We start from the raw sequence: 13,010 nt of genomic DNA, 5'->3' as shown, positions 1-13,010 counted from the left end.
CCAGGAGTGTGATGATCCAGGACTCAGGAGTGTCCCGTGCCTGGAGAGGGGAGGGATGTGCTGGTGCCAGTCAGCTTCCCAGATTTCCCAGAGGTCACACAGACATGAGTGAGGATCTTAGGAGCCGTTTGCACACCTTTGGGTGCTGCTCCTCCTCGGAGCTGCTGCACGGCTCCTCTGGCCACCATCTGGTTTATGAGTGATGCCAGAGGGGTGGTTTCTCCCCGGGGTTTTGGGATGTGGTGTGTGCATCCCCTCAGACACAACCCTTGGTTGTAAAACGTGCAGTGGGGGAAGCAAGTCTGACTCCGGTTCTGGAGTGGAGCCTGCCACATCCTCCTTGCAATCCCCTGTTTTTTCCTTCCCCCTCCTCCTGTCTGCCTCGATCTGAAGGAAAACCCACTCAGCTGACAGCGTCAGGCTGTGAAATAAACCCAGGAGGTGCTGGGAATACTCCAGCTGGGATTTTTTCCTATATATATCCATATCTGCATCATCTATATCTTAAACTGTGATAGCTGAAATCCTGTGCAGCAGAGTCCATCTGAAAATTCAGCCTTTAAGTCCTCAAATGTGTCATTTCTTGGCTTTCCTGGTGCAAGGGGACCCAGTGTGGCATTTCTGTGACCGTGTCTCCACCGAATTTAATTAAGGTTTTATGGGGGTGACTGTGGGAGACCTCGAATCACTCACTGATTATGGGATAGCACTTCCCAGTGATAGAAGAGTGAGGAATTAGACACTTTCCTGGGAACAGTGACCCTGTTCATCATTTCTGCTTTGGGGCTGTGACAGAGGAGCAAGGTCCTGTCCATTACTGGGTCGTGGTGGCCATGCCAAGGAGAGCAGCAAGCTGATCGTGAGGTAAAATGTGCAAAATTTTGTGCTTCCTCTTAATTGACCCAAAGGAAGTAAAAAGAAAAAAGAAATCTGGGCCAATTAATTTTTAACTGATTTCTCCACGCCAAAAAGGTAGGGCTTTGGACTGACTAAAACTTCTGGGATTGGGTCTAGCTGAAAAAGAGAAAGTGGAAAAGTTTTATTAAGGCTCTTCCAAGGAAAATTTTTTGACTGTTAATAGCAAAACAATGTTTGAATGAAAATGAAGTGTTAATGTCTCAGCTCAGTAATTTAAGTTTTTTATAACTATTTTTGCAGAATCCCAGAGCAGTTTGGGTGGGAAGGGACCTTAAAGATCATCCTGTTCCATCCCCTGCCATGGGCAGGGACACCTTCCACTAGCCCAGGGTGCTCCAAGCCTGTCCAACCCAGCCTTGGACACTTCCAGGGATCCAGGGGCAGCCACAGCTTCTCTGGGCACCCTGTGCCAGGGCCTTCCACCCTCACAGGGAAGAATTTCCTCCTAAGAAAAGAATTTTAAGTGAAATATTTAAGTTGTGAGTAAAAGCAAAATTTATCCAATTAAAATGCTAGACAGATTTCCCCCCCCTCTCCCTTGAAAATTTGCATTGAGCTTTTTGGGGGCACAAAAAACAATCTGAAATTTTGTCCTCCAGATAGGCTGGAAAAATCCATGGTCCTCCAGTCTGACCATGTAAAATAAAAATGCAGTTAATTATTCCCATGGATTAGCCTCAAACTGGCTCTTCCATTTCATGGGGAACGTGTCTCACTGGGCGGCTGAGGACAACACTTGAATCAGTGCCCAGAAGATTCCTGCTTCCAAGAGATGGAGCAGCAGCCACTGGTGCTCCAGATGGAGATGCAGCTCTGATTGTCGGTCCACGAAAAGGCATTTTCAGGATGGACCTCAGAAGGATCAACCTTGACTTCCACCAGCTTTTCTCTCCAGGCATCTGGGGAAGTGAATGTGGCTCTAAGCCCCAGGAGAGGAACCAGCACTCGAGGGCTTGAATCACCTCACTGGGGACAGCTGAGACCTGCAGGCTCCTTGCTGGGAATTCTGTGGTGGGAGCAATGACTTCTCCTCATGTTCCTCAAAGCTGACCCAGCTTTTGGGTGACTCTCTATTTTAAAACAAAATTCAGCAAAAATCAGACCTATTTCTATCTATTTTTTCCTCCCTGATATATTTTAAGTGCCTGGACCCACTTTTTATTCAGTGGCTGAAAAACATAAAACATAAAAAAGGGATTTTGTTGTTTTTGCTGTTTTTTGCTTTCTTTCCCATCCATTTTTGTCCAAATACACCATAAGTGCTCCCACCTGATTTTCCTCTTCCCCTCCCATCTCTCCTGGACTGCCAGTTGGAGCTGAAGGGTGTGAGTGGATACAGAAACCTGCCAGGAACAAACCCGGCACACCTGTAATCCTGGAACGCACCATCCTGGTGCTTCCTCAGCACAGTGAGACACCAGAGGCACAAATCAATACAGACAGACCTTTTATAATTAAAAAAATGTGCATTTTGACAAACAGCTGGCAGTTACACCCACCCCTCATCCCCCTTAATGCAGAAAATACATGTCTGGAACCCAGACGTCTGATTTTCCAATGCCACGTGTAAAGACCCCCTAAGACTGTGCTTGAATTAACCTCCTGCTTTTGGATACCAGGCAAGAGCCCAAAGGCAGGTCCACCCTGTACTCGACTCCAGTTGCCCCTAGAGAGAAACAATCCCCCTTTCCAAGGCATTCTTTTCACTGAAAAACCATCATTTCTATCTTCTGATTGAAAATGCCTCTGAAAATCAACATGTGGGACACAAACTGATTTATTTTCATGAAAAAAGTAAACAAAGAAGAATTTTAATGAGGTGGGTTGGTTTTTTTTCCAAGATGTCGATGGGGAAATAAGGCTGTTCCTAGTAAACTAAGTGGCACCGCGGCTGGTTGTCTTGTCCAGAGGCCAAGTGACAGTCTGGTCACAACCCAAAATAAACCTTCCTCACCTGGGGAGCACAAGATTCAGCACCCAGGCATGGTGCTGATGGTGTAGATAAAGCTCTGGTGCCTAAAATTCTTCCTTAGCAGAAAGAAAAGTTACTCAGGGAGCTTTGGAGTGGATGGGGAGGCATCACCCGGGGGTTGTGGGGGATGGAGGACCGATCTCAGCTCCAGAGTCCCCGGCCCCACACATCTGTGAACCCCTTAATTTGTCCCTCCCACGGAGACCTGTGGAGGCACACGAATTATCTGTCTTCTCTGCACCAACCTAAAACTCTCTGTGGTGCCCCCAGGTCTGGAAGCCTCATTGCATCCTCCCAGGCACGTCGGAGTCTCGCCGGATCTCGGCTCCCGTCACCTTTCGGAACAAAGGCATGAACCCAGCCCGGAGCCTCCCGGGAGAGGCGTCCTGCGGGCTCAGATGCACACACACAGAGACTGACACACACACAGAGCTCACAGACAGCCACAGGCACATCGACACAGCCACAGCTTCCAGAGCAGCGGGATTGCTCCTCCTGCTCCTTCCCAGGCTGATGCTGCGGACACAGCCAGGTCTGCTCAGCCAAGAGCTGCTCCTGCTCAGGCACATGGTGAGGAGCAGAGTTGGGCTGGGTTCGTAGAATGGTTTGGGTTGGATGGGACCATAAAGATCATCTGATCCCAACCCTCCTGCCATGGGCAGGGATGACATGAGCAGGATTGTTCCACCCTGACAGGGTCAGGAGCGGTGTGGGCACAGGAGGGAGCACCTGACGGCACCCACGCTTCATCTGTACTGTCTTGGGTGCCAAGTGTCCCAAAATTGCCATGGCAAAGCCTCTGGAGTCCCTGCCCTTGCTGGGCAGCACCAGAGGTCTCTGCCCCCTGTGCCAGGTACAGGCAGCTGTGTGCACTGAAAGGCAAGAAAATCCAGCATCCATCTCACATTCTGCTGGGCAGGGGGGGAACCCCTACGTTGCTGCAGGTCCAAAGCTCATCACAGCAATTTCTCCCTTAAATTTTAAGTCCCTTTTTGAGTTCATTACCCAAAAGTCCCTTTTCTCCTCTTGAAGTTCCTCTCTCTGATGGATGTGTGTTGCTACAGAGGATCCAGGATTTGCTGGTGCTGCTGCTGGGGGGTGTCAGCCTGGGGATTTCTCTGATAGGCGATGTCTTGGGTACGACATTTCCTCATTTGCAGGGAGAACCACAGGGTGTCTTGTGGCTGACAACGGGATCCAACAGGATCAGAAACATGTATTGCTCTGGGTATGACTTCCAGAGCACACAGGAGATTTCTGGTCAGCTGGAATCTCTGAATGTGCCCATGGAGAATCCATACTCTATACCACAGGCAAAAGGAAGCTGTAGTGACCTGGACTCTATGGAGCAATCCAACAAACACATCTTCTCACCACTTGTTGGGGCTGGTACCATTTAACCCACAGCCCTTTGCTTGCTGGGAGGGCTCCTTCCCACTGGAAATCAACTTCCCACCTGAAATAGCCCCACGGACCCTGCGCTTGCAGCAGCAGAGGCTGAGGGTTGGTGCCCAGGGAGACATCCATGGAGGAGAGCAACACTCTTGCTCCAGCCTGGGAGGAGAGGAAGGGGAAGGGAAGAGGGATTTTGCTTTGTGGCTGATCTTCGACCCCTCCTTTGATTTTTGAGCACAGCCACCTACACCGAGCTGCGTCCTGCGGGGGGAAGAGGAGGAGAAGGGACTTGGCAAAGGAGCTGAGTGCACGTGTTGGGTTCGGATGCTCTCCAGGCCTCCTCCATGCAGGTCCTGCCTTCCCCATGAGCATCCCCGGGCCATTCCAGTGCCCACCTCTGCGCTGCCACCAAGACCAGCTGCGGGTTCCCCGTTTGCTCCCGTTCCCTCTGCTCCTCATTGGCCTTTCCTCACCCAGCCATGAGGCAGAGAGACCCGTCTCCCTCTTTCTCTCCCATCCTTCCCTCTCCTTCCCCCCCGTTCAGCACAGCGAGAACCGGCGGGAGTTGATGTTCATCTTGGTGACCCCGATGAGCTTGAGGGGCGTGGAGAGGCTGAAGGAGCTCATGAGGGGGAAGTCGCAGAAGAGGTCAGCGAGTTCGTCCCTCTCCTCCAGCTCGTAGGTGGCATCGTTGAGCATGCGCTGGTGCAGGTGGCACGTCTGCTCGATCTTCAGCTTGTTGATGTCGCTGCGCAGCCGCATGAGCTGCCTGGCCAGCTGCTGGTCCTGCAGACGCATTTCTGCCTGCAACGGGGAGGGAAGAGGGTTTTTAGTGGCAAATTTGCTGCGTCCTGCTCGAAGCTGCACCAGAGCACGGAATGGAAGGATGTTGAGGTGCTTGGATGTGTCCAGAGAAGGGTGACAAGGCTGGGGAAGGGTCTGGAGCACAAGCCCTGTGAGGAGCAGCTGAGGGAGCTGGGGGGGGCTCAGCCTGGAGAAGAGGAGGCTCAGAGAGACCTCATCACTCTCTACAACTCCCTGACAGGAGGGGGCAGCCAGGTGGGGATCGGGCTCTTTTCCCAAGCATCCAGCGACTGGACAAGAAGACACAGCCTTAAGCTGTGCCAGGAGAGGTTTAGGCTGGACATGAGGAAAAATTTCTTCACAGAAGGAGTGATTGGGCATGGAATGGGCTGCCCAGGGAGGTGGGGGAGTCACCATCCCTGGAGGTGTTTAAAAAAAGACTGGATGCGGCACTCCGTGCCCTGGTCTGGTTGATAAGTGGTGTTGGGTCACAGGTTGGACTTGATGATCTCAAAGGTCTTTTCCAACCTAGCTGCTTCTGTGATTCTGTAAACTCATCTAGAGGTGCTCCATCTGGGAGGGAGACGGGGATCTTCCAAGCCAGCAATGCATCCCAAAAATATAGCAGCTCAGGATGGGGAATTTTTAACAATCGAGAAAGTCTGTGCCTGCTCGTGTTTTCAGGAGCACCAGGAAACTGGAATTAAAGCCGTGCCAAGGCTGTTGGCTTGGGTATCCGTCAGGCTTCAGAGCCTCCATCTCAACATTAAACAAAGCCCAAATTAATTTTGCTCATAAGGCAGCAGCCACAGGGAGATGGAGCAATTAGAGGTGGAAAGGACCAATTAAAAGAACACCGAATAACTGATCCCCAAATACTCAGCCTGGGTTTGCAGCCTGCATAAATCAGAGCTGGTCCATGACAGTCTCCACCTCCCCTGTGGCTTATTTTATCTCGGTGATTTGAAGTGGCTCTCAGGATGGGACCTCCATGGTTTCCCCCAGGAGAGAGAACTACCACCTCCAAGCTAATGATCTAAGTGTTTTGGATGTATTTTTCTCTCCCCTGGCACCTGGCTTGGAAAGGCGGAAGATTCAGAAATAATGAAAGAAAAGAGGTCTTCTATTCTTTAAAAAAATCTAACTCATAATTAAGAAAATCCATTGCCACAGGATGCTGTGGGTAGTGAAGGAAGGAGGTGAACACTTGGTGTGGGAATCAGCCTGGGGAGCAGGAGCAGGCAGGGCTGGAAAAGCAGATCAAGACAATTCCCTTTTCTCACCCCACTTCCCTCCTCACAGAAAAGCAACAAAACCACAAAAGCTGCAGAGAAAAGGGGGTGGGAGAGAAGCCAAACAGGCCCCCCAGAAGGGTGATCTCAAAGGTCCTTTCCAGCTCAGGCACTTCCAGGACTCCATGATTCTAGGTTTTGGGATAAATTTCCCTTGTCTGGATTTTAGCAGCAGGGATGTGATCAGACCATATCAGTTTCCCTCCAGGCCTGAAAATGATCTGCTCAATTTGTGGGTACAGATGTAGCTCTGGGTGTAGGGAGTAAATTATTCCTGGCCTGGTGGCTTGTGCATGGAGATGCAGAAGGGAAGGGAGGAGGGAAAATTCCCCTTGAGAGACCCCACAGAGACCCTGATATTCCTACATGAGACCTTTCCATGCCTGAAACAAGGGCTGCTGCAAGGAGGGTGTGAACCAAAGCAGCCTCAGGGTTGCTTTAGCTTGTGCCATAATCCCTCCTCCTCCAGACAATCAGAGCATCCCAGAATGGTTTGGGTTGGAAGGGACTTTAAAGCTCATCCAGCCCCACCCTCTGCCATGGCAGGGACCCCTTCCACTGTCCCAGGTTGCTCCAAGTCCTGTCCAACCTGGCCTTGAACACTTCCAGGGATGGGAACCTGTGCCAGGGCCTCACCACGCTCTCAGGGTAGAATTTCTTTCCAATATCCCATCTAAATCCCTTCAAACCCAAACTGTTCTGTGTTTCTCTGACACTACAGAGGCATCCTGGAGGACCTTGTCTGATGCTCCCAGCCAGCAGCTGGACTCCAGCTCGGCTGTCTGGAGGGGATTAAGTCACCTTTGTACCAATCTCTGAGTGAATCTCTCTCCCTCTCTCAGGAAATCTCTCTCAAATTGTTGGCAGGGTTGTGGCCATTCACCTTTTTCAAAAAACACTCCACTACTTCCTCTCAGACTCCATAACCTGTGCCCCCAGCAGAGCCATGCCAGGCAGGCTTTTATTCTCCCACCTGAGTTGCAGTAATAAAAAAAATCATTCTGTTGATAATTTTCCCTGTCTCACAACAAATGCTGACACTTTATCAGGGAGGTGATCACAGGTGCTATTGAAGAGACCCTGGGTCATTCTTTCTTCTCGGTGTATCAACTTACCTAAGAAATGCCAACAAAGGCTTTCATTTAATATTTGGAAGAATGTGGGATTAAAAAAGCCTCTGCTGCCAACAAAAAAAAGCATTTAAAAGAGAATTATGAGGCCATTGTGCAGAGGGGTGTGAGCTATAGGTGCTTTTTTCCTCTTGCAAACCAGCTTTACATTTTTTGACCAGTTCTTGTTTTCCCTCTCTTTTGAGGAAGCCGTTTGGTTTCATGCAAGCTGGAAGGCAAAGCCCTCTAGAAAATGAAGATGAGGAACAAAGCCTGGCAATGGTTCACTAAAAGCATGTGGATGTGGCACTTTTGGACATGGTTTAGAGGTGGCCTTGGACTCAACGATCTTCGAGGGCTTTTCCAACCTTAGCGATTCCATGTTTCTATGAGAGGATGATGTGCACAAGGAGGAGATGGCACACGGGGTGAGGGCTGTGACTGCCTGCGCTCCTTGGAAGGCTGCCTTGTCTTCCCGAGGGCTTGGGAGTTCCTTGGCTGGTGACAGGTCCTGCAGAGGCAGCTCCACGGGGTGACATCTGGGCAGAGGGTGGAGCATGAAAGTTGGGCTGCTCTGCAGGACATGAACTCTCACTCCTCACACTCATCCCTGGGGCTTGGCTTGAGGTGCAAACCCCCTGTCCTGCATCCATGGAGCTCTCCCATTAAACACTGCTCTGGTCAAACCCTCCTGGAATATTTAGTGGAATTTCAGCCAGAACCCAGAAATCCTCATTCTCCTTCCCTTTCCCAGAGGCTCTGCACAAATACTAAAGCCATTCCCCCCGTCCCATGCTGAGGACCAAACAATCGCTGGAAAGGATGAGTGATGTCCCTTTAAAAGCAGCACTGACAGGCCAGCAGAGCCCCACAGAGCTGCCTGGGAATGAATAACGGGATTACAGGGGCCACCTCATGGGAAGCTGTGGGGTTTTTGGTTGGCAGAGTTCGCCCACAGGGCCGGGCACCACGAGGTAACTCCACGCTCCAGTTCACCCGTGTGGGACAGCAGCAGGATCCCCCACACGGAGTGCAATGTCCTGGAGAAACCCATGGGGAGCATCCAGCAGAAGCCAGGCTTTCCATCTCCTTTGATCCTCTCATGGCCAGGACAGGAAGACCTTAGGTGTGTCTTGCTCATAAAACCCAAATTTCTAACACATTTGGGCTCTTCCTGCACACCCAGCTCCAGCTGTTTCTCACCAGCATGGCTGGGGAATGCTGTTGGGGTGCACAGGATGCTGGGTTGAACTTGACAGGGTGGAAGGGGGAATCAAACTCAGCTCCTTCCCAGCAGTGAAGCAACTGCTGGGTTGAAATGCAAAGCTGGACTACAGAATCTTATGAAGCCAGGGAGGATTTTCTGCTTGGATTAAGCCTCAAAGTCTCCCAGGGTTGTTCTCTCTCAGGGAGAGAAAGCTTTGGATGTATTCTTTCCTGTTTTCCAGTTGAGGTGGCTCAGCCCAAACAGATACAAGCAGTTGCCTTCAATTTTGCCTTCAACAGACAGGAATAATTTTCCAATAATTTTCCCATTTCCAGCAGTCCATCTTTTCCCTGCATTGTTGTGGGGGGTGTTTCAGCAGGGAACACCCCAAGGCATGGAGATGGGGAGCTCTTTGAGATTTCCCTCTCCTCCCAGAAGAGAAGAGTCCCATGGATGAAGTCCCAGCCTGGCCCATGAAGCTCAGGGGGACAGTCTGTGGAGAAACAGCTGCTCCCGCAGGGCCAGCCCTTTTTATTTCCAAAAGATCAAAAGAAACTGAGATGTGAAGTGGTGCTTTCCTGCGTGCAGCCACTTGGGTTCAAGCACGGAGAAGCACAGGCCACTTGTCAGATCCTTGCCAAACCCTTCAGAGAAGTCCACATTGTCTGTGTTTTGGTTTGGAGCTTCTTCAAAGGTGCTCAGACACCACCCTGTTGTGGGTAATTTTAGGTACTCATGTCCTTGTGGTGCAGCCCATGCAAAGCCTGTCGTGGGTACCAAATCTCACTCTTCCTCAGTGTTGTTTAGTCTGTGTTGGCTCCCTCTCTCCTGAAAACAGGGTGGCTGCACCCAAGCTGACCCTTGGGCATGGTCCTGTTCCATAATAAATCCTAAACTCTTCCCTAGTTTCAGCAACTTAACAGTAGAGGTCACAGAGTCATGGAATGCTTGGGGTTGCAAGGGACCCTTAAAGATCATCCTGTTCCATGGGCAGGGACACCTTCCACTAGCCCAGGTTGCTCCAAGCCCCGTCTAACCTGGCCTTGGGCACTTCCAGGGATCCAGGGGCAGCCACAGCTTCTCTGGGCACCCTTTGCCAGGGCCTCTGCACCCTCATAATGAGGAAATTTTGTTTAAATTCACTCAAGCACTTGCTCAGCCAATATCAGTATCCCAAATGATAATAATAGTGCCTAATACGTAATAATAAATGTGTGACCAACAGGACACTGGTGTTTTACAATTTCCCAGGAGAGGACATCAGATATTTGTGTTCCTTTTCAACTCCTTCCTGCATTCTGGCTCACAGAATGCAGGCTCACTCAGATCTGAGTACCAAACTGGTGAATTTGAGACAGAAAACTCATTTTTCCTAAGGGGACAAAGTTACAACTATTCTAAGATGTCCCTGTTCATAGGTTTGTACTTTGGCCATACTTGAGAGGGAGAGAACTCTGAGTGCTTAATTTTATAACTTGTAAAACCTGGCAAATTTCAAAAACAAAGAGCAAAGTGTGACCCCTCCAGTCCTCAAGTCTGTCACCATCCCCAGGCTGGTGATGGTTTTGCTCTCAGCACAGATGAGGAGCTGCCACACTTGACAGTGCAAAGGCAAACACAAGGGCAAAGAAGAGGCAGGAGGAGCTGGGGAGGGAAATGCTCCAGCCCCGGGGCAGCTCAGCACACGCTGAGAGCTGCAATTTGCTCCTACACCTCCACAGAGCCTCTCAGCACAAAAACAAGAGCAGTTCGCATGTCTGAATAAATCAGCTTCTCGGGGCCAGGTTCTCAGCAGGGCCCAGCTGACGTGGCTGGCTGAGGCTCCGTGGGCTTATGTCAGTCCTACAAACCAGGGCCAGGGCCTGGTGTGCAGAACCAGGGCCTGGGGCTGGTCATGGCAGGTGACAGGCCAAGAAAACCAGATGGACAAGAAAACCTTGCTTTTGTCTTTTCCTTCACTTCTGAACATGAGCAGCCTGAACCTGGCTGAAGCTAAACCTGAGCAGACTCTGGACACACAGAGGAAAATTCCTTGCAGTGTCAGATGATGGCTTTTGTGTGGATTGGGAGTAACAAGAGATAGGGCAAGAGGAAATGGCCTCAAGTTGTCCCAAGAGAGGTTTAAATTGGATACTAGGAAAAAATTCTTCAGGAAAAGGATTGTCCAGCCCTGGCGCAGCTGGCCAGTGCAGTGGAGGAATCCCCATCCCCAGAGCGACTGAAAAGCTGTGTGGGTGTGGCATTTGGGGACATGGTTTAGTGCTGCCTTGGCAGAGCTGGGGAGTGGTTGGACTCAATGATCTTAGAGGGCTTTCCCAACCTAAACTCTTCTATGATAGCATGAAATTTACTCTCCTGCCTCTGCTGCTTTTGTCTGGGATAGAGATAAATCCAAAGCTGGGTGGTCCTGTACCCATTGCCTGTTGGGAACAGTCCCCAGCATGTGCAGACTCCTGAAGCTCCAAGTGCTTGGCAGGATGCTCCCTGGGACAAGCCAGAACCATTCCAGGGTGATGCTGTTGAAACAACCTGGCCTGAACACGCTGGGAGCTGTGCTGAGGGTTGGGGGTGATGGAGCTGCACACTCTGCATTTCATTCAGTAGGGACATGGCTGCTGCACTTCTTTCCTGCATGGAAAGAGTCTCCACCTTCACCAGCTTTTGCCCTTTCATTGGATAGATGAATCCTACAGACCCTAAATAACCATCTAATGGAATCACAGAATCATGGAATGGTTTGGGTTGGAAGGGACCTTAAAGATCATCCCATCCCACCCTCTGCCATGGGCAGGGACACCTTCCACTAGCCCAGGGTGCTCCAAGCCCCATCCGACCTGGCCTTGGACACTTCCCAGCTTCTCTGGGCACCCTGTGCCAGGGTCTTTCCACCCTCACAGCCAGGAATTCCTTCCCAAAATCCCATCTATCCCTGCTCTCTGGCAGTGGGAAGCCATTCCCCCTTGTCCTGTCGTTCCAGGCCCTTGTCCAAAGTCCCTCTCCATCTTTCTTGTAGGCTCCCTTCAGGAACTGGAAGACCACAATTAGGTCAGCCTGAAGCCTTCTCCATGATGAACAATCCCAATTCTCTCAGCCTTTCCTCACAGCAGAGCTGCTCCATCCCTCTGATCATCCTGGTGCCACCTCTGGAATTGCTCCAGCAGCTCCATGTCCTTCCTGTGCTGGACCCCAGATCTGGAGGCAGCTCTGCAGGTGGGGTGTCACCTGAGCAGGGCACAGGAGCAGACTCCCCCGTCCCCTCCTGTCCATGCTGGGGGATCAGCCCAGGATCTGGTTGGTCACTGGGCTTCATCCTGCTATGGAGCCTTCCCAATGCCTTTCTTACCACAACATGGGCAAAACCAAGGAAAAATCCTGGCTATGTTGGGATGTTTGGAAGCTTGTTCCTTTATTTGACAAAAAGCTGGATTTCACCCTTGAAATGCAATGCAAAATGCACCTTTTGGTTCCAACACCGTGTGATGGGATGGCCTGGCTGTGCTCCCTCTGCCTGCTGGCAGCTCTTACCCACACTCGTGCCTCCAGCACAGCTATTTCACCCTGTGGTCAGTCAAAAAACTGCTCTCTCTTTTGGGGAAATTGTTCTAAATTACCAGTTACGTCCAGATCCAGCAAAGACCAGTGTAATTAAGTGTCTGGAAAATGGAAAGTGGGGAACAATTAAGGTTTGCTTGGCCTTTTCTCTTCCTTAATTTAAACTTTCAGTTTTTGACAGATGGTGGTTTAGATACCACACCCCAGTCTAAGGGGTAGAATCAGACTCTGAGACAATTTATACTTCCATCATGGGCAGAGATTGAAAAAAACCCCAAATCTTTTAAAATCCAGGATTCTGAGAAGGAAAATCTGCTTCTTGCTGTCTTTGACCATCTCGAGATTCAGGGTTTACATCAAGTGTGAATTTAGGATTGCACCCAGATTCAGGTCACACATCTGGAGCTGAGGTTCTCCAGAGCACTGAGGGGTTGTAGGGGATCATGTCAACACTGTTCCTAATAGTCCTGAATGCCTGAAAGCCAAGATCCTGAGAAACAAAGTCACCAAAGCACAGCACCCAGAGCCACCTCTGTAAATAAATTCTCAGGGGATCAGAGGAGTTGGGTGAATACAGCAACAGAAAGTTGACAAGTCAACATTACCTGAAGCAAAAGTCACAAAGAAATCTTTAAAACTATTATTCACTGTTGTCAGAAGTTCCCCTCAAAGATTTCAGTATTTCTCAAAAACAAAGCGTCTGCACAGGAACATTTTCACAAGTGTTGGCCACAAGTGATGTCCCAGCCCCTGCTGCAAAT

At 50.3% G+C, this 13,010-nt stretch overlaps 1 protein-coding gene across 1 annotated transcript in view; it reads right to left on the bottom strand.

Moving 5' to 3' along the window:
• Positions 1-2,348: 2,348 nt before the first annotated feature.
• FAM167A (family with sequence similarity 167 member A) overlaps positions 2,349-13,010 on the bottom strand; it is a 19,874-nt gene continuing 9,212 nt past the window's right edge. Inside the window, exon 3 of the mRNA XM_008631028.2 lies at positions 2,349-5,089. Coding sequence (XP_008629250.1) covers positions 4,826-5,089 — 264 coding nt within the window. The 3' untranslated portion in view covers positions 2,349-4,825. The remainder of the gene's footprint in view (positions 5,090-13,010) is intronic.

Source organism: Corvus brachyrhynchos, unplaced genomic scaffold, assembly GCF_000691975.1.
Source record: "Corvus brachyrhynchos isolate BGI_N302 unplaced genomic scaffold, ASM69197v1 scaffold203, whole genome shotgun sequence".
Classification (NCBI taxonomy): domain Eukaryota; kingdom Metazoa; phylum Chordata; class Aves; order Passeriformes; family Corvidae; genus Corvus; species Corvus brachyrhynchos.
This window is presented reverse-complemented; position numbering and strand designations above follow the sequence as displayed.